Here is a 25392-nt window from a genome sequence, read left to right as displayed (position 1 = left end):
AGGTCAGCAAAAGTAATCATGCAGGAGCCAAAACGAGACTATCCAAAGACAGATTTCTCATCATTTTTGTTTAATCAAAACATAAAAATTTAGATCACCTAAATAGAGTGCATAGTCTTCAGGAAATCCTCCACTAACATTACTTCTTGAAACTGAGCATTTCTGATAAATCAGCAAAGCAGACAGTTGTGTTGGCAATTTTAGGGCACATTCATTTCCAGTAGAACTCAGCAGAATTAGGGATAGGGTTAATGGTGTTTCATAAAAGACAAGGAAACAGTGGAACTGAGGAAATATTTGTGGGCTAAGCCAAGATTTTGCACAGAAAACAATTTCGGATCCATTCTAATATAGATAAAAGGGCAAATGCCAAGATTTGCCATTGAACACAACTGTGATGGTTTAGCTTAGAAAAATCTATGAAGCAGCAACTGTTAGCAAACATTTACCTACGCATTCTCAGTTTTTTATTGTAGTAAAATACACATATCAAAAAATTTATCAGCTAACCATTTTTAAGTGTACAGATCAGTGGTATTAAACATATTCATAATGTTGTGTGACCATCACTACCATCTATTTCCATAACTCTTTTCATCTTGTAAAACTGAAACTCTATACCCATTAAACAATAACTTCCCATTCCCCCTCTCCCCGCAACCCTGGCAACCACCATTCTCTGTTTGTCTCTATGATTTTGACCTAATGTGGTCATTTTAATAAGGGAAAAAAACACTCATAAAATACCTAACCTTAAGCAATGAAATCCCCTTGTGATGTCCATAAGATAAAGCATTATGAAATTAACGCCGCTAGATGGCTAAATAATTTGATCTATTGTGTAGCACTAGTAACCGAAAGTCGGTTACGTGTTGGAGACTATGAGGATAGCAGCTTTGGTTTTGCTGCAGATGACGTGAGGCCATCAGTCTTTCTGTCAGTAGTTCAATCACAGGCCGCTTGTCTATTTAAGCTCCTCCTCTCTCGTGACAAGTAAAACTAAGTCAAAAAAGTATACAACTAGATAATCTTTCCGGTTTTTACAAGAGAAACAATAGGATGCTGCATCTAGTTGATGCAAAAGTAGTATCAAGCTATTAAAGGGCAACTTAAAAATAAGGAAAATGCAGAACATATGTTCTGCATACTCTGACTTTTCAAGAAAGAGATCATTTCTATGAATCCTAACTCTCACGGTGGTTTTGAGTTTCAATTTTTTTTTTTTTTTTTTTTTTAAAGATTTTATTTTTTCCTTTTTCTCCCCAAAGCCCCCCGGTACATAGTTGTGTATTCTTCGTTGTGGGTTCCTCTAGTTGTGGCATGTGGGACGCTGCCTCAGCGTGGTCTGACGAGCAGTGCCATGTCCGCGCCCAGGATTCGAACCAACGAAACACTGGGCCGCCTGCAGCGGAGCGCACGAACTTAACCACTCGGCCACGGGGCCAGCCCCTTGAGTTTCAATTTTGTAAGCACAAATATCCAAAGATTAAAACTGAGTTCATATAACTTAGTCCACAACTGATACCTGTTGCAGAAATTTTCAAGAATAGTTGCAGATATGTAATGGTATATTGTTCCTAACGAATTTCTTCAAAAGTTGATAAAATATATAATCCCGGTCAGTACTGGAAAAGCTTGCCTGACTGAAGTCTCTTTTCTTTGCCTAAAGACTGGTCTGGAAATTCTGGAATGATAATCAGAAAGAAACTGCTTTTTAAGTGGAATAATTTGTAATATATTATATTTATGATTCTGAGAAAGTGAAAAGTTGCCCTTGTAAAAAATGAGATAGAGGGGGCTAGCCCCGTGGCTGAGTAGTTAAAGCTGCACCTGCTCCCCTTTGGCGGCCTGGGTCTATAGGTTTGGATCTTGGGTGGGCACCTACTCCACTCAGCAGCCATGCTGTGGAGGCATCCCACATACAAAATATAGAGGAAGACTGGCACAGATGTTAGCTCAGAGCCAATCTTCCTCAAGCAGAAAAAGAGGAGGATTGCCAACAGATGTTAGCTCAGGGTGAATCTTCCTCTCCAAAAAAAAAAGAGGGGCTGGCCTGATGGCGTAGTGGTTAGATTCGTGTGCTCCACTTCGCTGGCCCAGGGTTTGCAGGTTCGGAAGCCCAGGTGCAGACCTACACATCGCTTGTCAAGCCATGCTGTGGCGGCATCCCACATGCAAAATAGAGGAAGATTGACACAGATGTTAGCTCAGGGACAATCTTCCTCAAGCAAAAAGAAGAAGATTGCCAACAGGTATTAGCTCAGGGACAATCTCCCCACCCCCCCCCCCCCCACAAAAAATACATAAAAAACAAAAAATGAGATAGAGCAGATTCTAAGGCCATCTGATGGCTCCATCACTATAGAAATAATTAAGGCAACAGATTGGCAAGGCTCAGTGTCCTCCAAACAGACTGACCCTTGAAGAGTTCTGAGAGACACACTATAGAGTCTAAAGGATGGTGACCACTGGTCTTACAGCACAGCTTAGGACCTACTGAAATCATTTAGCATGCTTTGCTTTATATCACTTTGATATTTCTGAACTAGATAATTTTTCCCTAACCACTCAGTCATTGACATTAACTTATTAATTCACTTAACAAACATTTATTAAGTACCCTTTGGACACTATGGGTACTAAAATGAATGAGCCAGGAATCCTGACCTTAACCAGTTCACAGTCTGTGCTTTCTATTGATTGTCCAAGATGTTCTGATCAAGAAAAATATCCCTCTTTGCTTTGTCTTTGTTATACCTAAGAACCTCTACTACACCTAACCAGGAGATGTTTTTTTCCTGGGAATGAACACATCTCACAAGTATAACTAGCAGAGAATTATATTAACAAGTTTACGCAATAAAAAGAACCATATTTACTATTAATTCAGTGGCCATTAAGTGATGCTGGTAAACTTACTCTCTTGGAAGGTCTGTCACCTCACATGGAATGGCCTATGTTTCAGGTTTCCTTATCTGTTACCAGAGCAGTCTAACATGCTTTACTTCCGGCTCTTCACCAGCCCAGCACTTTCGAACTCAATACTTCACACTAGCAGGAATTTCCTATCTGACCTTTCTTCTCTCTCCAACCTACCATATACAATGTCTATGGGATAATACTCTGATTTCATCCTGCCATTTCCTTGTTCAGAAAATTCCAGGGATTGCCCATTTCCCGTGAACTCTTGTGACTAGCCAGAAACTCTCCCAATACTGTGCAAAACAAGAGTCACAAAACAATACATATTACTTACACTGTGCAATATATTCTAATGTTTTCTATTCTGTTTATTAAAATACTGATCATGACACACTAAATTGATTTCATCACCACTAAAGGGTTATACTCTACAGTATAAAAGTATTTTATGCTCCTGGGATTAATCCGAGGTGTATAACACTGCTCTTGAAAAATACTTAGCACAAAACACTGCTTCGAGTGCTCATTCTGTTCCTGACAGTGTGAGCTATAATTATGATCTTCACAGTTTTCTTGAGATCACTTCTTACAATATTCCACCACAGCATTTAGGATCACTCCACCTCCCACTTCTACCTTTTGAAATGTGGGACATGGTTAAATAATGCACCATATGTCCTCTAGATTTCTATTTCTTATGTTGTCTTGACAAACTTTAGTGGCATATAAATAAATATTTCCAGGCTTAACTTTAATCAGACCACTTGCAGATGAATAAAAGTAGGTGTGGTCATATTTTTGTTTCTTTACATATCTTAAGAGCCTGAGCTTTGTTGCTTGACCATCCAGAATCTGAATCCCAGCTTTGCCAAGTTGCTTAACCTGACCCAGGCACTTAACCTGAGCCTCCATTTCTGCATCCATTCAATGGGATAGTAATATCTGCTTCCAAGGATTGATGGGGGGTTAAATTAGACCAAGCAAGTAAAGAGCTTAATACAGGGCCTGGGACACACAGGTGCTCCATGAACGGTGGTAAGGTTTTATCACTATAACAAGTAAACGTATCTCAAACATTCTTTTAGGGTCATAAAGCAAGGTTCAGTCACAAGAACAAAAGTAAGATCACTTTTTCTCTTTAAATATCTACCTAATTTTTTGCAGTTCGACCATTTATAATATAAAATTCTACTGCTGGTTTTATTGATCATAAATATCCCTCAGGAAAGGCTCTATTTGTGGTATTGGATAATCATTATATAATGACGAATGTCTACTGAAACTAAAAGACTGTATATATATATATGCAATAACTTGCCTCGTCAAGCTAATCTCATTTAGATTTGTCTTCGCTTAATGTTTTTTTAAAAACACAAACTCTTGTGTTTTGAATGGTGAAGTATGCTTTAATTCAGCAAAAACATTCCACACAATGCATATACATAAAACTCAAGATATCTCTGGGGCTGCTTTTGAACAAACCGAGACCCGGCGCTTCATGTCAGCCTTTCAAGTAAAAGGCTCGTTCCAGTTGCTTTTATGGTCCTTCTTATCTTTATTTATCCACATCCTTATCTTACCTAAGTCTTGCTACTTGTAAGGTGTTTTTGACTGCAAGAGTCTGGCAGTTAACAGTAAACAACTACCTTTCAATAGAAAGTATTTTTCCTTCTAACCTGTTCAATTTAGCACCGTAAAACACAGGGTCTCATCCGGTCTCCCGGAAGCACTGGTCCACAGTGGACCAGGCATAGGAGAGTTGCAACCCTTTTCAAAATTACTTAAAGGGAGTGAACAAAATTGCCGTAGCCCCAGCTCAGTCGTTTGCTAAAAGGCTGCGTTATGCGTTGAGACAAAGGCTTCGGCAATTTAATTGAACCAAAACTGGAGACCTCTGGGGATAAACCTTCAGTCACCACCCTCCAGACTGTGCGTGTGCGTGCTGGGGGACCGGGGGACCAAAAGAGGCAGAGAGCCAGAGACAGACCTGCAACAGGAGGGAGAAACAGAGGAGTCGGCCAGAAGTTACAGACTCCGCAGACAGACACACAGACGCCACTTACTCCTACCCTTGGAACGGGGGAGGGGGAGGTAAGGGGCAGAGAAGCCAACCCACGATCGAGAACCACGGAGCATTCCACGCTGGCCGCCGGCCCCGCCCACACGGCTGATCTCAGCGTCTGCGTGGCCCCTGACGTCACGTCCGGAGGCGGCCCGAGGCGCAGGGGGCGGGGGCGGGTGGGGCTAGGGGACTTGGGGGCCGGGGTGGGCGGGGCGGGGGCGGGGTTTTGGCGGTGCTTTGGACGACAACGGTCAATAATGAAGGTGGCTGCGGCGCGGCGGCAGACTCAGCAGTGCCGGGCGGGGGCGGCGTCGAGGCTGTGCCTGTAGGAGCTCGGGGCCGCCGCGGCGCGATGGGGACCCGGCGCGGGGAGTGAGGTGGCGGCGGCGGCGGCGGCGAGCGGAACTTTAGCCAGAGGGGATCTCCCGCTTCCCCCTCTGGCTCGGCGGCTTCCACCTGCGGCCCCTCGGCTCCCGCGTCCCGCGGGCCCGGGACGGCGACGGCCGGGGCATGTGGTGCTGGATCCGGCGGCAGCTGGTAGGTGCTTCGGCCCCTCCGCCTCCAGGACGCCCTCTCCCGCGCGGCCCCGGGCTAGGCCCGGGCTAGGCCGCGGCAGAGGCGGGCGCGGGGCCCGGAGCCGGCGGAGCCCGCGCAGCCGGCACGCGTCTCGCCTCCGAGCCCGGGCCGCCGAGGCCGGCGTGGGGCGGCCGCTTCGTGCCCGCGCTCCTCTGTTCCTCCCTCCTGTTCGCCGCGGCCGGGGTCCCCCGTGAGGTCGCGGGGCGAGGGAACGGAGAGAGAGTAGGTCTCCGGCAGAGAAAAGCAGCTTGTGCTTCCTGCCTCTAACAATTCGGGCCACGTCTGAGTGAAGGTGGGCGGGGGGGACTCGCCTGCAGCCCCCTGGCGCCACTGTTTTCGCTTAGGGTGTCACGATTCGGTATCGTGTGGATTATCGAGGAGGAGGGGACTTTTTTTAGTCTAACCACTTTCAGCGAAGGAAATTTCACCCGAGGCCTCGGTGGGGGAAAGAAAGAATATTCCACCAGCCGGTCTAGTTTCGGAAAAGAGATGTGCGATTGTGAAGGACTGTTTCCCTTCCTGCCGTGTCCTCACCCCACCCCGAGTGAAACTTTTGGAATGCGAACTTTAATTTTTTCCATCCCCCTCAAGGCTGTTTGAACGAGACAGATTTGGAATCGATGGTTAACTTTTCAGTTTTACTGGAACATCTGAAGAAAAAAAAATCTTAGAAAAGGGTGATTGAAGGCAAATTAAAAAGCGCCACCTTTCTCAGAATTAATTCAGAGAGAAAAATCTTTCCTGCTTCCTGGCAACTACAGCCCAGAAAATGCAGCAGTGAGGAAGGTGACAGTAACAATTAGGACAGAAATTGCTCCTGGCTGGATAAGCCTGTCCTTATCTCCATGATGAGGTCTGTTAACTGGTTGCTGCTTAATTTCTAAATGGCGTTAATTAAATGTTTCTACAATTCTGTGTTTTCATTTACTAATTCAAAAGGGCAGTGGAGCAAAAACGATTTTTGTGGGACTGGAAGATTTTTGTGACATTAAAGCATTGACCCCTCTTTTTCCTTGCTCTAGAACAGCATTTTGATGTTGACTAAGAGATATGCTGTTTCAGAGCCAGCCTTCTGTTAATTCATTTTGCCGTGGGCATCATTCTCAAAAAAATATATAAATAAAACTAGAAAGGCCTGCCACTCCCTCCAACAAGTGTTGGCTCTCTATTTTTAGCTAATTGTCAATTCAGATATCCCAGAAAAATCCCTTATTAAGAAACCAAGCTAATGATGTCATAATACCATATTGTTGTGACACTTTGGCTTTGTTGCAATAAGGCGTAGCACAGTAACTTAACTCTGAAAGTTAATTATTACAGATCTGATCTCATGCTTTGGGTTTGCCAGTCTTCATGTGTGGAAGGCTTATTTACCTGATGGTGTTTCTGTGTGGTAGGAAGATCATTCTAAAGTGGTTCTCTTAAACCCTTTCCTAGTAGATTAACACACTACTTCTCAGTGTTAGGTATTTTTGTTAACCTGAATGAAATCCTGGTTGTATAACCACTCTCATCTTCAAGACAGACTGTCTGGTGATGTTTTGTAAAATGGCTTCAAACGATGCAACTAAAAGGAAGGGCAGGAAGTTGTGTGGTTAATTTACGTGACAGCTGCCTTATATGGTGGTTAACAAGTTGAACAGAGTGGCTGGGCATCAAAAATGCTTTCTCGGACATTTAGTTGCTCACCTTACTGGTTTTACTTTTAAGTTATCAAATCTTCTGAGTATATAATTAGACCTGTGCCAGTGTAGGACTTTGTATGTCTGATTAAGGTTGTTTTTATGTGCTGTCAAGTCAGCTGTGCAGTCAAATCAGCTCTGACTCCTGGCGACCCAGTGAATGAGTGATGTCAACTATGTCCTGTCCTGACAGTCCTGCTCAGCTCCTGTAGACTCATGCCTATGCCTTCCTTTATGGAATCAATCCATCTCATATTTGGTTTCCTCTTTTCCTGCTGCCTTCTACGTTTCCTGTCATTATTGTCGCCTCCAAAGAATCCTGCCTTTCCATGATGTGCCCAAAGTAGGACAGCCTCAGCTTTACTCTTTTTGCCTCCAGCGATAGTTCAGGCTTAATTTGCTCTAGGACTCACTTGTTCGTCTTTCTGGCGGTCCAGGGCATCCGTAGAGCTCTCCTCCAACACTGTATTTCAAATGAATCCATTTTTTTTCCTGTCAATCTTCTTCTCTGTCTAACTTTTGCACCTCTGCATGGTAATTGGGAATATGAGGGTGTGGATAATCTTGGCCTAAGTCTCTAATGATACTTTCTTACATTTCATCTTTCCCAATTCTTTCATTGCTGCCCTTCCAAGTCTCAGTCTTTTCTTGATTTGTTGGCTGCTGTCTCCATTTAAATTGGTGACTGAACCAAGGTAGAGAAAATATTTAACAATTTCAATGCCTTCATTAAAGTCGTGTAGTTCTTCTGTAGTCATGATTTTTGTCTTCTTGATGTTGAAATGCAGTCCTGCTTTGGCACTTTCTTCTTATTTCAAAATCAAGCATCTTAAACTTTTTTTTTTTTTTGCTGGGAAAGATTCACCCTGAGCTAACATCTGTTACCAATCTGCGTCTCTCTCTTTTGTTTTTCTTCCCCATAGCCCCAGTACATAGCTGTATATTCTAGTTGTAAGTCCTAGTTCTTCTGTGTGAGCTGCTGTCACAGCTTGGCTACTGACAGACGAGTAGTATGGTTCCATGCCTGGGAACCGAACCCAGGCCACTGAAGCGGAGCATGGCGAACTTTTAACCACTAGACCGTCAGGGCTGGCCCAGCACCTTCTTCTTTTACTTTCGTCAGAAGTCACTTCAAGTCAATTCAAGTAACTGCTGCTTTCTTCCAGTAAGATGATGTCATCTGCATATCTTAGATTGTTGATATTTCTTCCATGAATTTTCACCACTCCTTCGTCTGAGTCTAGCCCAGTTTTTGTGTGATATGTTCTGCATGCAGATTAAACAGCTGGAGATAAAATGCACCTTTGTCTGACACCTTTGCCTATAGATTAAGTTTGTACAGTCAATCATGTTATACATTAAGCATAGTGGATACAAAGAGTAATAATAGTATCTTTTACTATCTCAGTCATAAACAGCTATTCTAGTTACTACATCAGGAATTATGCAACTCAAAGTCTCAGATTATAGTTCCATTTGCTCAATGAATTGAGTCACCATGTCTTTTAGCAATAGGTTTATTTTTAAAATTCAGATAAATGGGGCTTATTTCGGGACATTGATAAGCAAATCACAAGGACAAGTTTCTTTGGAGCTATAAACACACTTTATTCATTATATGAATCCTGATTTTCAACAACTTGTGTTGTCTTCCCCCAAAAAAGTTTATTGTCATTTTGTTACAGAAACAACTCCTGTGCTCTTAGTCATTTTTTTCAAATTAAAAAAAAATGTTTGATTCCTTATCTCCACAAAGTATTTTCGCTACTTGACACAATCAGGAAAAAAAAGAGGTGGTCAGAAGATTGATGTTTTGCCTTAGGGAAGTGAATGAAAGGAAAAGATTGGAATATCCTTTCCTTTTTCTTTTTCTTTTACTCTTTCTGTTTTGGCTCACAATGCTAAAGTTATTTTATGCTAAGAAAATTTTCTTATGATGTATTTCTGGTACAATTATTATTCATGGTGTGCTCATTTCTAGCAGCATATTATGTGTATTAACCCATTAGAGGGGAAGCACTGTGATTATAATAGTGGAAATGCCATTAGCTATGCACTGTAATTTAATATTTAGATTTGTATGGTAGCCGTTAACCACACTGGCTATTAAAATTAAAATTCTAATTAAATTAAAAATTCATATGACTATTAGCTACCATATTGGACAGTTCAGAGTAGAACATTTTCATTATCACAGAAGGTTTTATTGGACAGCACTACTTTAAAATTTTAAATGAAAGTCTTTGTCATACATATTTTAGTTGACATGTAATATTTTTTCTTTTTTTTTTTTAAGATTTGCCCTCAGCTAACATCTGTTGCCAGTCTTCTTTTTGCTTGAGGAAGATTCGCCCGGAGCTAACATCCGTGCCAGTCTTCCTCTATTTTGTATGTGGGTTGCTGCCACAGCATGGCTGATGATTTGTTTAGGTCCACGCCCAGGATCCAAACCTGTGAACCTAGGCCATCAAAGTGGAATGTGCCAAACTTAACCACTACGCCATGTAATATTTCTTTACAGGGCAATGTAATACTGTGTTTTTTTAAAGCACTTACTATATTCAGATGTTATAATATGCTAAATAGTGAGGATACAAATGTAGGTCATTGAGGGCCTTTTTCATCTCTATGCTCAGTGTCTCACATAGTACTTGACATAGAGTAGACATGGGGTACCTTTTCTGAATAATTGAATGGATCAGGAAAGGAAGAGTGAATCCGCACTATTGCTTCTGTGTTTAGAGATAAGGTGACAGAATTCAAGATTGACCAGTCCAGAAGAAAGCTAGAAAATTACTGTAATTTTATAAAAGTACAACTTAGTGTTGTCATATTAGAATGCTGTTTCTTAAATTGTTCCATAAATGTAATCCCTTCAGATTTGTATTGGCAATGGTGGAAGGGCTGATAATATTGTCTTCTGATTCACTGAGAAAAATGGGGAAACTCTTAACCGAAACTCTCAACTTTCTGTTCTCTCAGCACTCACACTCACCAAGCTTGCTTATGTCTGTACTTCTTCCCTTTCCACCTGTCACAAAGGAAGATGTGATCATGCTCTTTTCCAAGCTAACGAGTCCACTTGTGCTCTTAATCCTCTTCTTTCACCTGCTGTCCACACTCCCCATCAATTATCTGTAATACGTTTACTCTCTCATTCTTTTCCTTTAGCCTGTCAACATGTTCAAGCCTCCCTCTGCTATTTTACTTTGTCCTGTACTTGTAACTGTCAAATTTTTTCAATTTACTAAAAAATAGGTCTATTCTGCATAACTGTGCTGTGCAGTATACTTGAAATGTGGCTAGTTTGAATTGAGATATTCTTAAGTATAAAATACAGGGTTTCAAAAACAGCATAAAAAACAGAATGTAAAATATATCAATTTTTTTATATTGGTTACATGTTGAAATAATATTTTGGATATATTGGGTAAAGTAAAATACATTATTATAATTTATTTTACCTGTTTCTTTTTACTTCTAAAAAATGCTACTAGAAATTTTAAAATTATATATGTGGCTTGCATTTGTGGCTCATGTTATATTTCTGTTAGTGCTGCTGTATAACATTAAAAATGAGCTCGTGTTTCTAGATAGCACATTATCTGAGTCTAGATATCTCACTCACTAGACTAGACTATAAATATCTAAATATCTTAGGGCAGGGACCATATCTTGTTCATCCTTATTTTCTTTCCACTCAAGACAGCAACTGCCCCTTGTAGGTACTTACCCGCCAAATGTTGGTTGAATAAATGATTATCGGATTTATTTCAGCATCAGTTTTGAAGTGCCTGCATTCTTTGCCTTGCTCTCAAGGAATGAATGAGTAGGAAAAGGAAGCATAGGCCTATGGTGGTAGTATTTTGGTGTGGCTAAATAAGTTTTAACCTCAGGAATTAATGTTTAAGAACCTAGAGCTTTGAATATTGGCTTCTTTTATCTCTATGTTCAGACATATTCTTAAATACCCACTTTTTCATTTGGTTAGAGTGGGCAAGCATGTGAGGAATCCCAAGTATCCCAGCAGCACTGAAGTACGGACCTTACCCAGATGCTCCAAAGAGCTTTCTGATTGCCATTTGTCTTTAAATATCCCTTCTATCCCTGAAGTCTGTTTTCAGCATGGGAGCCAAAGTGATTCCTACGTTTAAGACCACCTAAAGAGCTGGCTTCTTGCTCAGAGTGAAAACCAAAGTCTGCTTGATCTGTATCCGTCCTCCTCAAACCACTTCTCATCTCCCATCATGCTTCACTCTGCTTTCTCCACACTGGCCACCTTGCAATTCATCAGAAGTGTCAGGCATACTTGAGTCTCAGGTTCTTTGCCTTGGCTGCTACCTCTGCCTGGAATATTCTTCGAGCTATTTGCTAGCTCCTTCACTCCCTTCAAGTCTTTATTAATGTTTACCTTATCAGTGAAGCCTTTTCTGGATATTAAATATAAAATTGTAACCCACCCCAATAGTTCCTTATCCCCCTTCCCTGCTTTTTATTTCTCTTAGCATTTATCACTATTTATACTCTATAATTTACTTGTCTCATTTATCTCATGATTGCAGGGATTTTTGTCTATTTTATTTTACTTCTCCATATAACAAAAGCTGTTTCCCAATTCTTTATCCACTCTTAGGTGACACCATTTCTTTCTCATTTATTTTTTCATTGACCCAAGCATTTTCAGAACACCTACTTTGTGATAGCACTTTGCTAGGCTCTGGAACAAGCAGATGAACCAACCCCTGCCCTAGCCACTCTTCTAGGAGTCTACTCTTCCCTAAAGGACATTTAGATTGTGATCATTTTTTTCCTATTACAAAAAATGTTTCAGTGACCGTTCTTATTTAATGGGAATACTTAGAAGTGTCACTGCTGGGTCATGGGGTGTGCGCATTATAACTGTTACTAGATATTGCCAAATTATTTTCCGAAACACAAGAGTTCCCCTTTCCCTACATCTTGGTCAACACTTTGTACTGTCAGACTTGAAAAAGCTTACCCATTGGGTGGGTGTGAATTGTATTTCATTTTGTCCACATTTGCATTTTCCTGATTGCTAGTGAGATTCAGATGTCCTGTATTTCATTCATATGAATAGTTTACTCATTTTTCTATTGGGTAGTTTGTCTTTTCCTTATTAGTTTCTTCTGTGGTCTGAATGCTAATTTTTTGTTGTATATATTATAGGTATCTTCTTCCAGTCTGTCCCTTATAATTAACTTTGTTGATGGTGTCTTTTTGATACAGAAATTTTAAATTTATTGGTAGGTAAATTTATTAGGCAAATGATTTCTGCCTTTTATTATTTGTTTAACAATTCCTTTCATATACCAGGATCATAAGACTATTTTTCTAATGTTTTCTTCAAATTGTCTTAAAATTTAGTCTTTCAACATTTAGCTCTTTAATATATCTGGAATTGATTTTTTTATATGGAATAAAGTAGGGAATTGTTTTATCCCATATGGAAAGTTATTTGACCTACTGCTGTTTATTGAATGGGCTATCTTTTCCCCACTAATCTGTGTTGTTTGCCTTCTGTGTCATATACCAGCATTCTCTGTCACGTATCTTGTTCTCTTTCTAGGTTCTCTATTCTGTTTCATTTGTCTGTTACCTATTGGTGTACCAATAATGCACTATCTTAATTACAGTATTTTTATGATGTCTTGATATCTGGCCAGGCAGAACCCCTAGTCCTTTTTCTTTTTTTGCAGAATTGCGTTGGATCTTTACTCTTCCATATGCTATTTATAATCACTGTCTAATTCTGTGGAAAATCTTTCTAGGATTTAGATTGGCTTTACATTGAATTTGTTACGTTTCTTCTATTCATATTTTTCCGTTTGATATGTAAAAGCTATGGATTGTATTTTCATCCTTTATTTATTTTCTAGCTATGCCTGTTTCTCTATCCGCCTACAAATAATATAGTGATTTAGAAGATTTTAGCCCCAAAATTCCACCTCTCACCTTCCACATTACTATTACATTATACTTTAGTTCTACCTTTCTTTCTTTTATCAGCTTTATTGAGATTTAACTCACGTACCATACAATTTATCCCTCTAAAGTATACAGTTCAGTTTTTTGATATATTCATAGAATTGTGTACCCATCACCACACTCTAATTTTAGAACATTTTTATGCTCCCTAAAAGAGACTTGCTACCCATTAACTCTCACTCTCCATTTCCCTAAACCTCTAGCCCCCAGCTCTAGTCGATCACGAATCTACTTTCTGTCTCTATAGATTTGCCTACTCTGGACATTTCACATAAATGGCGTTGCACAATATGTGGTATTTTGTGACTAGGTATTTTTCACCTAGCATAATGTTTTCAAGATTCATCCATGTCGTAACGTGTATCAGTACTTAATTTCTTTTTATTGCCAAATAATATTCCATTGTATGGATATACTACATTTTATTTATCCATTCATCAATTAATGTGAAATTTAGTTTATTTCCACCTTTCTGGCTATTAGAAATAATGCTGCCTATGTGCAAGTTTTTGTGTGGATATATATTTTTGTCTCGGCTATATATCTAAGGAATGGAATTACTGGGTCAAATGGTAACTCTATTTTTAGCTTTGTGGGGAATTGCCAAACTGTTTTCCAAAATGGCTGCACCATTTTACATTCCCACCAGCAATGTATGAGTGTTCCAGTGTCTTTGTATCCCTGCCAACACTTGTTTTTGTCTGTCTTTTTTATTATAGCCATCATAGTGTAGGTAAATTGTATCTTATTGTGGTTTTGATTTACATTTCTCTAGTGACTAATGATTTCACACATCTTTTTATGTTCCTATTAGCCGTTTATGTATCTTTCTTAGAGAAATGCCTATTCAGATCTTTCTGCCTGTTAAAAAAAATTTTTTTTAATTGAGTTGTAAGAGTTCTTTGTATGTCCTGGATATAAGACCCTTATCAGGTATGTGATTTGCAGATATTTTCTCCTATAATGCATTTTTTAGTTCTCCTTCTTTTTAAACTCAAAACATTTTGTAACTTTTAAATAATTGCTCATTTTAATTTCCTACAAGGATTTAGTGATTTCTTTTACTCACCATTGTTTCTTGCATACTACCTCTTCCCTTTGGATTTACTTTTATTCTTGCTGAAATGCGTCCCTTAGTTATTTTTAAGCAAGAGTTTATGGGTGGTAAGTTTTTATGTCTTAAGATGACTTTATTTCATAATTTCTATTTAATACTAATTTAGGTAGATACAGAATTCCAGATCAATGGTTAATTTTGCTCAACATATTGAAACTACTACTTATTCCATTGCTTTCTGACATTTATTATTGCTGCTGTAAAATATGTTTTTAATCTAATTGTCATTACTTTGTTGATAATCTCTTTCACATTGTTTTTAAGATTATCTCTTTGTCCTTGATATTTCACAATTTTACTATGCTGTATCCATAAAATTTTTTCATATTATTTTTGGTTTTTTTCTGCTGTGTACTTGTGTGTGCTTTCAATCTGAAGGCTCGTATTTCTATACTTCACACAATTTTCGGCCATTTTTTCTTTTAAAAATTGCTTCTTAGCCTTTAATTTTCTTACTCCAGAACTTGTTTGACATTAATCGGTCCACCATAGCTCTTCACTTCTTTTTCATATTTCCCATCTATTTTCTCTCTGGGCTACTTCACTGTGAATTCCTTAGTTCAGCTTCCAGTTCGCTAGTTCTCTCACCTGTGTCCAATCTAGAGTTCATCCTATCTTCTGAATTTTTAATTTAAATGGACTCTTTTTCATTTTCAGAATTTATTATGGAACCTCTTTCATTTCCATCTATTCTTGATGCATATCTACCTGATTTGTCTCATAATATTTTCTTCTTTTTTTAAAAAAAACATAGATATCATTCTGTCTTTGGAGGTTTTATACATATTTAAAGGTATACAACTTTTTTCAGCCTCCTGTCAATTGAACCTGATGCTAGGACCCAGGTACAATGGGAGTGCTGTTAATCTTTATCATGCTGTAGGAGTTGAACTTTAGGCTGCCTGTTTCCAGACTCGGAGTCCCAAAAGGTCAGCCTGTGATTACAGAAATATCATCTTATTTTAAGCCTAGCTCAGTCTTCTTAGTTAAAGAAAAAAGATTTTATCCAATTTTGCTTCTGTTAAGTCAAGGGAAGTGTTCAAAGTATGGACTTTTCCAAGGTTAGTAACTAATTAGTGCCAGAGGCAGGACTGGAACCCAGAGAGTTTTTCCAGGGAGTTTAGCAGAGTGGAAGAAAATGAGCAGTAACAGCAGTTTTCCCCATATCTCTCTTTCCCCATCCTGCCATCTAAAGTCTGCCCAAGAGAGACGCAAGACTAGAGAGTGGGTTAGGGGAAGACATTTCTAGCAGCAGTAGTACTCTGGAGATGGGAGTGACAAGTTTATAGAGGAAATGGAGAGAAGTGATCTAGAGTTCCTGTAGATAATCAGCCATAGCTATTCTCAACTTGACATATTTTAGATACCAGAAGACATTAGGCCTTGCTTGTACCTTAATGTATAGTCGTGCACCACATAACAATGTTTCGGCCACCAACAGACTGCTGCATATATCTTCTTCCTCTATATACTCTTAATAGGCAGTCTCATACGTATTTCTGACTTTAACCATCATCATTATTTGACGATCTTGGTCCCGTAAGATTGGTACCATATAGCCTTGGTGTGTAGTAGGCCATGCCACCTAGGTTTGTGTAAGTGCACCCTATGACATTTGCACAATGGTGAAATCACCTGACGACATGTTTCTCAGAACATTTCTCAGAATGTATCCCTGTCATTAAGTGATGCATGACTATATGTCTCCTTTTGAAAATGTTATCTAATGTAAAATGCAATATGTTTAAATCGACCTAGCAGCATGGCAAATTTTTTTGAAAGTTATTAATTTCTTACTTTTCATTTTGAACCTTAGGAGCCCAAAAATTAGTTTGAAGTTTATGATGTGGAAACAGAAAATGGAAATGCTGCAAAGAGATAGGATAGTTGTCCATTTTTATTAATAACTTTTATTGCCTCTGTAATGGAATTATGCTATACTTTTAACTCTTTATTCACAAGAATGTATTTGATAATTTTCTATAGGGAAAAAAGTCATTTAATGACTTACTGCTATTTCAGTCAAAATTTTACTTGATATTTTTTTCACTTTTTCTGCTTATTAAGAGGCCTTATTTTTAAAAAATCAAGGTTTGTTCAGAGCAGGGCCCCTGACATCTCATTTTGGTATTTCCACAGTACCAAGCATATATCCTAGCATATAGTCAGTGCTCATAGTATTTATAAATTGAATTTTTAAAAATTAATTATAAGATAACAAATGACATAGTAAGTAGCTTGATATTTCAGAATAGTCAAATATTTTTACTTAAATTTGGTACATTGCCTAGCATAGTATCAAGCACATTTTTCTCAATAAATACTTGTGTTATGTATTAGTGTTCTAAAATTTGCTTTGTAGAGTCTTTTGCAATGAGTGTAATTGGCAGATAAAGCTTGAGAAGTGTATAGTCAGTTTAGGTCTTAATCCCACGTTACCCAGAAAATTGTCTCTTCACTCTTGCATCTCTTGAACTGCAAAGGGAATGTAGATATTCTTGCTTATCTCAGTTCTCCACTATGCTCTTTAATATACAAGTTCTGAAAACTGTATCAAAGATATGAGGGTGGACCTGATTCTTTACTAGTGAAAGACAGCGAAGCCATTCTCTAACTTTGTGTTTTCGTATTGAAATTTAAATGTTGTAAAGGTTCTGGCCTCTAACTTAGATGTGCAGGAGACCTTCAGACTTTGTGGATCCAACTCTATATGCAGCATTAAAGGAAACTGATGCAGTGTTTAACCTGCCAGTGTTGATCAACTTTTTTTTCCAGCATGTATTTGCAGAATTAAAAAAAACCCTTAGGAATTTATTATGAGATAGTAAAAGTAAAAGTTCTTAAACAATCAGAGATGCTTTTAACAGTCTTTATAATCTCCTAAACTATGAATTCCCTAGTGAGGAGGTTTTCTGTAGATTGAGGTAAAGTTTTCAGTGAGAAATGAGAAAAAACTAGGTCAATCTAACATGCATGCGTGTGTGTGTGTATGTCTTTGCTTAAATTTGTAGATGTCCTTGTTTTTGAGAAGTCTTTTTTTAACTTTTAAAAAATAAACTTTTCATTTTAGAATTGTTTTGTATTTACAGAAAAGTTGCAAAGATAATACAGAGAATTCCCATACGTTTCCCTCACACAGTTTCTCCTATTGTTAACATCTTACATTACTATGCTACATTTTTACACTGATGAACTAATATTAATACATTATTATTAAACTCCTTACTTTATTCAGATATTATTAGTTTTTCAATGATATCCTTTTTCTGGTTCAAAATTCCATCTGAGATAACACATTACATTTAGTCATCATGCATTCTTAGTTTCCTCTGGACTGTGACGGTTTTTCAGATTTTCAAGAACTATCTTTTAAGTCTTAGATTATTTTGCTTACTTTGTTTTTTGTTAATATTCTTGCTTGGAGGAATAAAAGTTGGCAACCTTCTGTCAGTTTCCTAATTAAAAATTTTTTTTACTGGTCTCTGACATCCAAAACTGTGAGAACGCAATGCCTTTGGTTATCAGAAGTCATTATGATGACCATTAGTAATTGAAGAGTCTATAAGTTTCTTAGTTTTGTTGTACAAGAAATATCTATTAGTAATAAAAAAGTGAATGTGAATTTTAGATTTAATTGATTCACAAAGGAAAGAACTGGTGATGTGATTTGTGACAGCAGTCTGAGCTTCTATTAGGAGTATGAGTGTATGCAGAAAGCCATAGGAAGAGAAGTCTGTAAACACACACTGAGTAACTGAACTCACTTGCTCAAGTGATGGCTGTATCACCTCATCACAAAGATATTTAGAATTACCAAAATGGAAAATGTGATAGTATATCATTTCAGCTTTCTTCATTTTTCATGTTCAAATAAAAAAATTATCTCCCTTTCAAATAAGGAGAGATCCTATCTATTTCCAAATTTAATGCTTTACACCTTGGCTCTTGATCATTTTCTCTTTTCCCCCCTTGATCCTTCAGTAATTTTTTCTTTCCCATAACTTTATTTTTCTCCCTCTTTACCAGATGCTTCATTTCAGACCTAAAAATATGCTTATAATTTGCTTACACTAAAAATCTTTCACTTGATTTAGCTTTTCAGTACTTAACCACTATCCCCACTTCCCCATCCATCTCTCTGCCAACATTCATCAGTCTGTTGTAGTCCTTTTAACTTTATTCAAACTGTATTGCCAAAGCCACCAATGGTTTCCTAATTATTAAATTCAGTCGTCTTTTTTTCAGTTCTCATCTTTCTCTGCAGCATATGAAATAATTCCTTTTGTGCTTTTTTCTTCCTGGTTTTCTGCCACACCACTCTTGTTTTCCCTCCTCTCTGATGGTCTTTCTTCTTTGCGTAGTCCTTTTCTCTCACATGTGTCTTAAATGATAGCCCTGAGAATTCTCTCTTCCCTATCCTCTTCTTCCTCTATATACTCTTAATAGGCAGTCTCATACGTATTTCTGACTTTAACCATCATCATTATGCTTGCTGGGTTCCAATCTCAAGTCCAACCCTCTTTCCCAACCTCTAAATAAACATATCCAGTTGCTTACTAGATATCCATGCAGGGTGTCTCACACTGAAACCAGAAAATAAGTCTAGTTTGATCGTAAATATGTGAGAGGGAAAGAGGAAATTAGATGATATCTAATGTAAGTAATGGAGGCCTGAATCACTAAGGTTTCATCAACTGCAGGTAGGCAGGAACTAAGTCATATATTTCTTTTTATCATCAGTGGTCCTTAGCACACTGCAAAGCACATAGAAAGTACTCAGTACATTCTCTTTGATTGGTTGCTAAAGTAAACTCTCTACACGCAGGAAGATACCAGAAGGCAAGAATTATAGATCAGCAATTATGCTTTAATAGTCATTATGCAGGGAAAATGAACTGCTTGCTGAAAATATACTAAAATATTCTTTTCTGTGTTTTTTAAATACATTTCCAGAAATATTTGACCCAGTGTTGCTAGTCATTTCTGTGCATAAAGTTTAATTTTCAAATTTTCATAGCAATAGTTTAGGGTTTGCTGAATTCTTTTTTTTAATTCCTTTTTTTTTTTGAGCTGTATAGACATGTTTTACTTTCTTTTAAGCATGTTTCTCAGGTTCCTAGCATATAAAATTAATAAAACAATTGTGTATCTTCTCTCCTTTTTATCCTTCCCTACTTCTTTCTACCTTTTGTTTCAGTTCTTGTCTAAATAACTAAAAGGATTCACTCAGTATCTCTGGTTTTGATTTCAATTTTTAAAAAATTTTTTTTTTTTTGGTGAGGAAGATTGGCCCTGAGCTAATATCCATTGCCAATCTTCCTCTTTTTTACTTGAGAAAGATTGGCCCTTAGCTAACATCTGTGCCAATCTTCCTCTGCTTTGTATGTGGGACACTGCCACAGCGTGGCTTGATGAGTGGTGTGTAGGTTTGTGCCTGGGATCTAAACCTGCCAACCCTGTGTCTCCAAAGCACAGCATGTGAACTTAACCACTATGCCACTGGGCTGGCCCCAATGTATTTTTTATGTTGTTATTGTTTAAAATTTTTTACCTAATATATTAACCTGTTTAAATCTGTGCTTGGAAATACTTCTTGTATTCTTGTATTGTTTCATGATTGGAGTGCTGCTGGTATCAGCAGCAGCTTCTAGCTTGAGGGATTCTATTATACACTCAAGATAGTGAATACTTGTAATATGACTTACATTTTGGCCATTTAAGTACATAGTTGCTTTTCAGCCCTTTCGCACCCAATGTTCCCAATTTCTTACAAATGTTTTATAAATGCTCCTTTCTTTCTCATCCTGAAATAAAATTTAAATATGTAACCTGCCTATGGAAATAACTTCTTTAAAAAAAATCAACATTAAAACCCTAGTTGTTGTTTGAAGGAAAAATAACATTTATATTAAGTAAAGTCTATTTCAGTATGTAAATGCTCAATCATAACCACACTAGATGTAATGAATTATCAGATGCTGTAATCATTGTGAATGCATGGCTCCTAATGAAGATGCTGAAAGTGTAGTGTATTGGTGACTCAAATTCAAGTGACATTCCCATTGGTGATGCAATTTTCTGAAATAGTGAACAACTCTTTGTAAAGTCTGACAAAGCAAAATATTTTCTTTCAATTTGCATGGTAGTTACATTCCTGAAAAATTCACAAATCCATACAAAATATTGTGTATTTATATTTAAATAGGAGGTTCATATTATTCTAAAGAGATTGTTATCAACATGAATATTAGGCAGGGCATTTGGAAGTTGTCTGGTTCACAGGACATTTCTTTGGTGGCAGGACTACAATGCATTACAGAATGTGTAGTCTCTCTTCCCCACCTACTCATCTACCCACCCACTAAATGCCAGTAGACCCCCCCTCCCATCATTGTGAAAATCAGTACCAACCTTATTTCTGAAATGTTCCCTAGAAATCTTCGTTTCTTCCCTTGGGCTTGTTCCCCAAAAGCAATTTTGACTTTGAGGCATATATAGTATCCTAGCTGTAATAAAGGACTGTGACATGCAGTTCTCTCAATGAGAATAGGAAATCACATTTAAGCAACCAATCAGAAAACAGTGGGTGACTGGGAAAGCCTGTAGAGCAAAGGGCATGGTCATTCAGCAATATTGTTTCAGTAATAGTATTAGGTGGGTTGATTTGCTAAATATGAATGCTTGTATTACATTGTACCTATCTGATAACAGGAACAACATACACTTTCATTCTGTGTAAGAACAAGTGTTATGGATTTTGAGAAACATGAAAAATGTTTCTTATGGCAAGATGAAAGGTAGAATGTCTAGATTGTGGAAAGTGGGGTTGGTAGGAAGTACAGATTGTTGGTTTTCGTTATGGTGTAGATTTGTTTTTTGACTGACTACATGTCTCTGGCCTGTCTCAGAGTTGTACACCATTGCTTCTGATGTACTAAAGAGGACCTAGGAAGCTGTCTTCATTGCCATTGTTTATGATTGTGAAAATGTTTGAGAAACCTCGGTAGAAATTTGTTTTTATCCATCTATCTCCAAACTGGATTCCACAGTTCCACGATTTACTAGTTTCACTCCTTATCCAGCCAATGTTCAACTGGATAGGCAGAGCAAAAAAATCAAATTTAGGGTTCTTGGTTATAGAAACCTTAAATTCTTACTTACTAAGGCCTATGACTTTTAAATTTGATCTGAACTGAAACCTCACACATTTATTTTTATCATAAATGTCTCTTTGATTCCATCTATGTAATTCCATACATAGTAATTACCAGTCTAGCAAATGAGGCATTTATTACTCATGGTTAAATTATGGCTAAATAGGACTCTTCTAATCCAGAAAATCCATGGTAAAGTCCCAAATGGGTGAAATTGTTATTTTTAATTGTGGTAAAATATACATAATGTGAAATTTTCCATTTTAACCATTCTTAAGTGTACAGTTTGGTGGCATTAAGTACATTCACATTGTTGTGCAGCCGTCACCGCCATCCATCTCCTGAACTTTTTCATCTTCCCGGACTGAAACTCTGTACCCGTTAAACACTAGCTCCCTTCACTAAAGCCCTGGCAGACTATGAATTTGACTACTCTTAGTCCTTATATAAAAGGAATCATACAATGTTTGTCCTTTTGTGACAAGCTTATTTCACTTAACATAGTGTCTTCAAGGTTTATCCATGTTGTAGCATGTGTCACAATTTCTTTCCTCTTTAAGGCTGAATAATATCCTGTTGTGTGTGTGTACGACATTGTATTTATCCATCATCTGTCAGTGAACACTTGGATTGCCTGTACCTTTTGTCTGTTGTGAATAATACTGCCATGAACATGGGTGTGCAAATATCTGTTGGAGTCTGTGCTTTCACTTCTAAGTATATACCCAGAGGTGGAATTGCTGGACCATATGGTCATTCTGTGTTTCCTTTGTTGAGTCACCATACTATATCCACAGTGGCTGCACCACTTTACATTCCCACCAGCGGTGCACAAGGGTTCCAACTTCTCCACATCCTCACCAATACTCATTGTTTTCTGTTTTTATTTTTTTTTTTAGTAATAGCCACCTTTTTGTTGTGTTTGGGGTTTTTTGTGTCTGTTTTGAAGCTTTTTCTTTCTATTATGGAGGAAATAGATCACATATAAGAATTTTAAGAGTCACAGATTTACTTCGATCACTGAACTCTAAAGATGATTTTTTTTAGTTATGTTAAAAAAGTGTGACAATAGTTATAGGACTATAGTTTTAATCTCTTCTTAGGTCCTTTATTTGTAATGCTTGTATTTTTCATAAACTCTTTGGCATTTTAACATAGTATAGAGGCTGGTGTATTTGGTATGAAAATGTAAAATGTTATGATTCATTTCCAACTACTGCTTTCTGTCAAAGATCAACTTCTAAAAATTATAAAGCTCTTGGCTGATTTGATTTCCCTAGGCCTCATAAGTTTTTGGTTACAAGAGTCTCTTGCAAATCAGTCCCATGTGTCAATTCTTCCCCTGATCGCCACTATGAGATTTTTTTCTACCTTAAATACTCACCCACTTTCTTTCTTTTTTTTAGTACCTGTGGATTTGCCATATGCTCACAAATCCAAACAGAAGAGAAAAGAGGTTTTGAATTTCATACTTTTTTGGAGTATGAGTGTTTATTTTTAAATAGTTTAAATATGTGTGCTTGCAGAGCATAGATTCTACTTTTTAGCAGGTATTAAAATAAAATCAGGGTGGCTAGAATAGCATTAATCTGTCTTAGTTCCTTTGCCTGGGACAAGATGAAATCAGAGGAGAAAGGAGCAGGCAAGCATCAGGGGTTTGAGGCTGTGAATGGGTAGTGTGGGATGACAACAGAAAATGTGATATGTGCCAAAGGTTTCTGAACCCTGGCATGTAGCCTTGACCTAGTGATTAGGGAGTTCAGATTGTATTTCTTTCTCAGTGCCACAGAATTGCTGATCTTGCTAGAAATAGTGTGAAACTATACTTGAACTTCACACTAACAGTATAGTTACACAATTAATTCTGATAACAGAGGTTTGTTTTGACTGCTGTTAAAGAAAGTAGAGGTGTTATTGAAACATAAGGATTCTCGTGTCATTTTTAAAATACGGATATTGAGATAGGGAATTGATTACAAAAGCAAGACTTTTCTTAAGTTGCTTTAAGCTTCTTTACATCATAAAAATCTGATAAAAAACGGTGTTCACTCTCAGAAAAATGCATATTTGCATGCAGTTTCAGAGATTCACAGACCTGAACCCCATTTATGGACCCTGCTCTAATTCACTTTCTTCACTGTTGGACAGTTTTATTCTTTTATTTTTATTTAATTTGTGGCTAGTTTGATTTGTTGCAAAGATGATGATGCTAGTAAATGAAATTATAGGTTTAATTTCCATAAGGGACATTTAGCTGTACTTACATGACAGTAACAAATATAAAACCCAACTATTTTGTGTGGGAGAAAAATACACACACCCACGTGTATATGCATGCCACTGATTGTAACGTGATTGGATAAGATCATGCTGACTTTAAAATTTAATTTAAAATTGATTTTATTTTTGGAACATTTCAATGTGTCCCCTTGAAGTAATTGTAGAAATCTCAAGAGTTCCAGAACTTTAGCATTGATCACTGGTATATCCAGTAGAAATGAATGGAGAATCATGAGCATTTGCTTCTGGGAAGTGCATGCATTTATTTATATATACATACATATATATGTATAAATATGTAGTAAAAAATAAAAAATATATATATTTTTAGGTGGGTCTTCATTTTGTTTTTGTTCTTCATGTTAGATGTCCCTAGTAGTAAAATTCAATCTTGGTAGAATTTAGCAAAAAATAAAATTCTGTATCAGTGGTTCTCAGTCTCCATTGTCTTGGCATCTTCTTAAAGATTTATATATTCTTTTAGATGCTCAAATTTACTTTCTTTTTTCTTTCATTTATCCCAGAAGCTCACATGCTTGTTGTGTAACTTAGTGTTATGTTAACATGGTTATAGGGTGGATGTTGAATAAATGTGCCTCTTGCAGTCTAATGCTTCAGTTACCTGTGTGTCCCTCTTATAACTTGATGAATTTCACAGGCAAACTTCCTGTGAACCCCCTTTGAGAAATACAGCCATAGACCATAGCAGTCACATTCCAAGTATTTGTTTGTTCATTCAATTATTTATTGAGTTTGAGCGTGTTATGGTTTGCTTGAGTATATAACAAATCACGTAATTCTTCGTGGCTTAACATAGAACTTAAACTCAATAAATATTTGTTGAATGAATTAAATGGCATGTATCTTTAAAATGATTGTGATATTCTAGATGGAGGAATGAGTTCCAACTCTGATTGTGAGACATGCCGTTTTTCCCCCATGAGTTATTACAGGGCACAGTTGTGAAATATTTAAAAGAAAATTTATGAGAAAAATAAATATGCATGCCACATTTTGTCCTTGAAGAAACTGATTTTGAAATCAGACAAATAATGGCACATTCACATCTACAAAATCTGGTCATCAATATCAATAGCATAAACAAATAAAGTTAAACCATGCTTTTTTTATGGAGCATACAAAGCATTTAATTTGCACAGTCCTGTACTAGTTGTTTCTAAGATCACAAAATAAATTTTTTAAAACCAAGAATAACAGCAATTGGAAACCATACATAACACTGTTAATATTCTGATGTACTGAACAAAATAATCCTCTACATAATATGGGGATGTCAACTGTCTACGTGTGTGCTTAATGGAAATTTTACAGGGATGCTAAGTATTGAATCAGGCAGCCACATTACTTAATTAGTAGATTACTAAGTTAGAGTCCTTAATGTCTAAAAATGAATCATTGTAGTTTATGAATACCAAGTTTAATTGACCTTTTAATAACGTAGTAATACTAGTACATAGCCCTTGGCCACCATGAAAAAAATGAAAATCTAAGAAATTTCAAATCATTGCCTATTAGAACCCAAAAAAGGTCTTGCATTTGATGATTGCTTTCAGCCTGTCAAGGAGTTCCCAA

The 25392-nt window shown here is 37.4% G+C and overlaps 1 protein-coding gene and 1 long non-coding RNA gene across 4 annotated transcripts in view; one reads left to right on the top strand and one right to left on the bottom strand.

Moving 5' to 3' along the window:
* LOC124238583 (uncharacterized) overlaps positions 1-5073 on the bottom strand; it is a 34504-nt gene extending 29431 nt beyond the window's left edge. The window contains exon 1 of the long non-coding RNA XR_006888334.1: positions 4992-5073. This is a non-coding gene — a long non-coding RNA (uncharacterized LOC124238583). The remainder of the gene's footprint in view (positions 1-4991) is intronic.
* Positions 5074-5237: 164 nt separating this feature from the next.
* Positions 5238-25392, top strand: part of ATP11B (ATPase phospholipid transporting 11B (putative)) — a 115944-nt gene continuing 95789 nt past the window's right edge. For all 3 annotated transcript variants that reach the window (XM_046657973.1, XM_046657974.1, XM_046657976.1), the window contains exon 1: positions 5238-5521. In XM_046657973.1, coding sequence (XP_046513929.1) covers positions 5495-5521 — 27 coding nt within the window. In that variant the 5' untranslated portion in view covers positions 5238-5494. The remainder of the gene's footprint in view (positions 5522-25392) is intronic.

This window comes from Equus quagga, chromosome 4 (genome assembly GCF_021613505.1).
Source record: "Equus quagga isolate Etosha38 chromosome 4, UCLA_HA_Equagga_1.0, whole genome shotgun sequence".
Lineage (NCBI taxonomy): Eukaryota > Metazoa > Chordata > Mammalia > Perissodactyla > Equidae > Equus > Equus quagga.
This window is presented reverse-complemented; position numbering and strand designations above follow the sequence as displayed.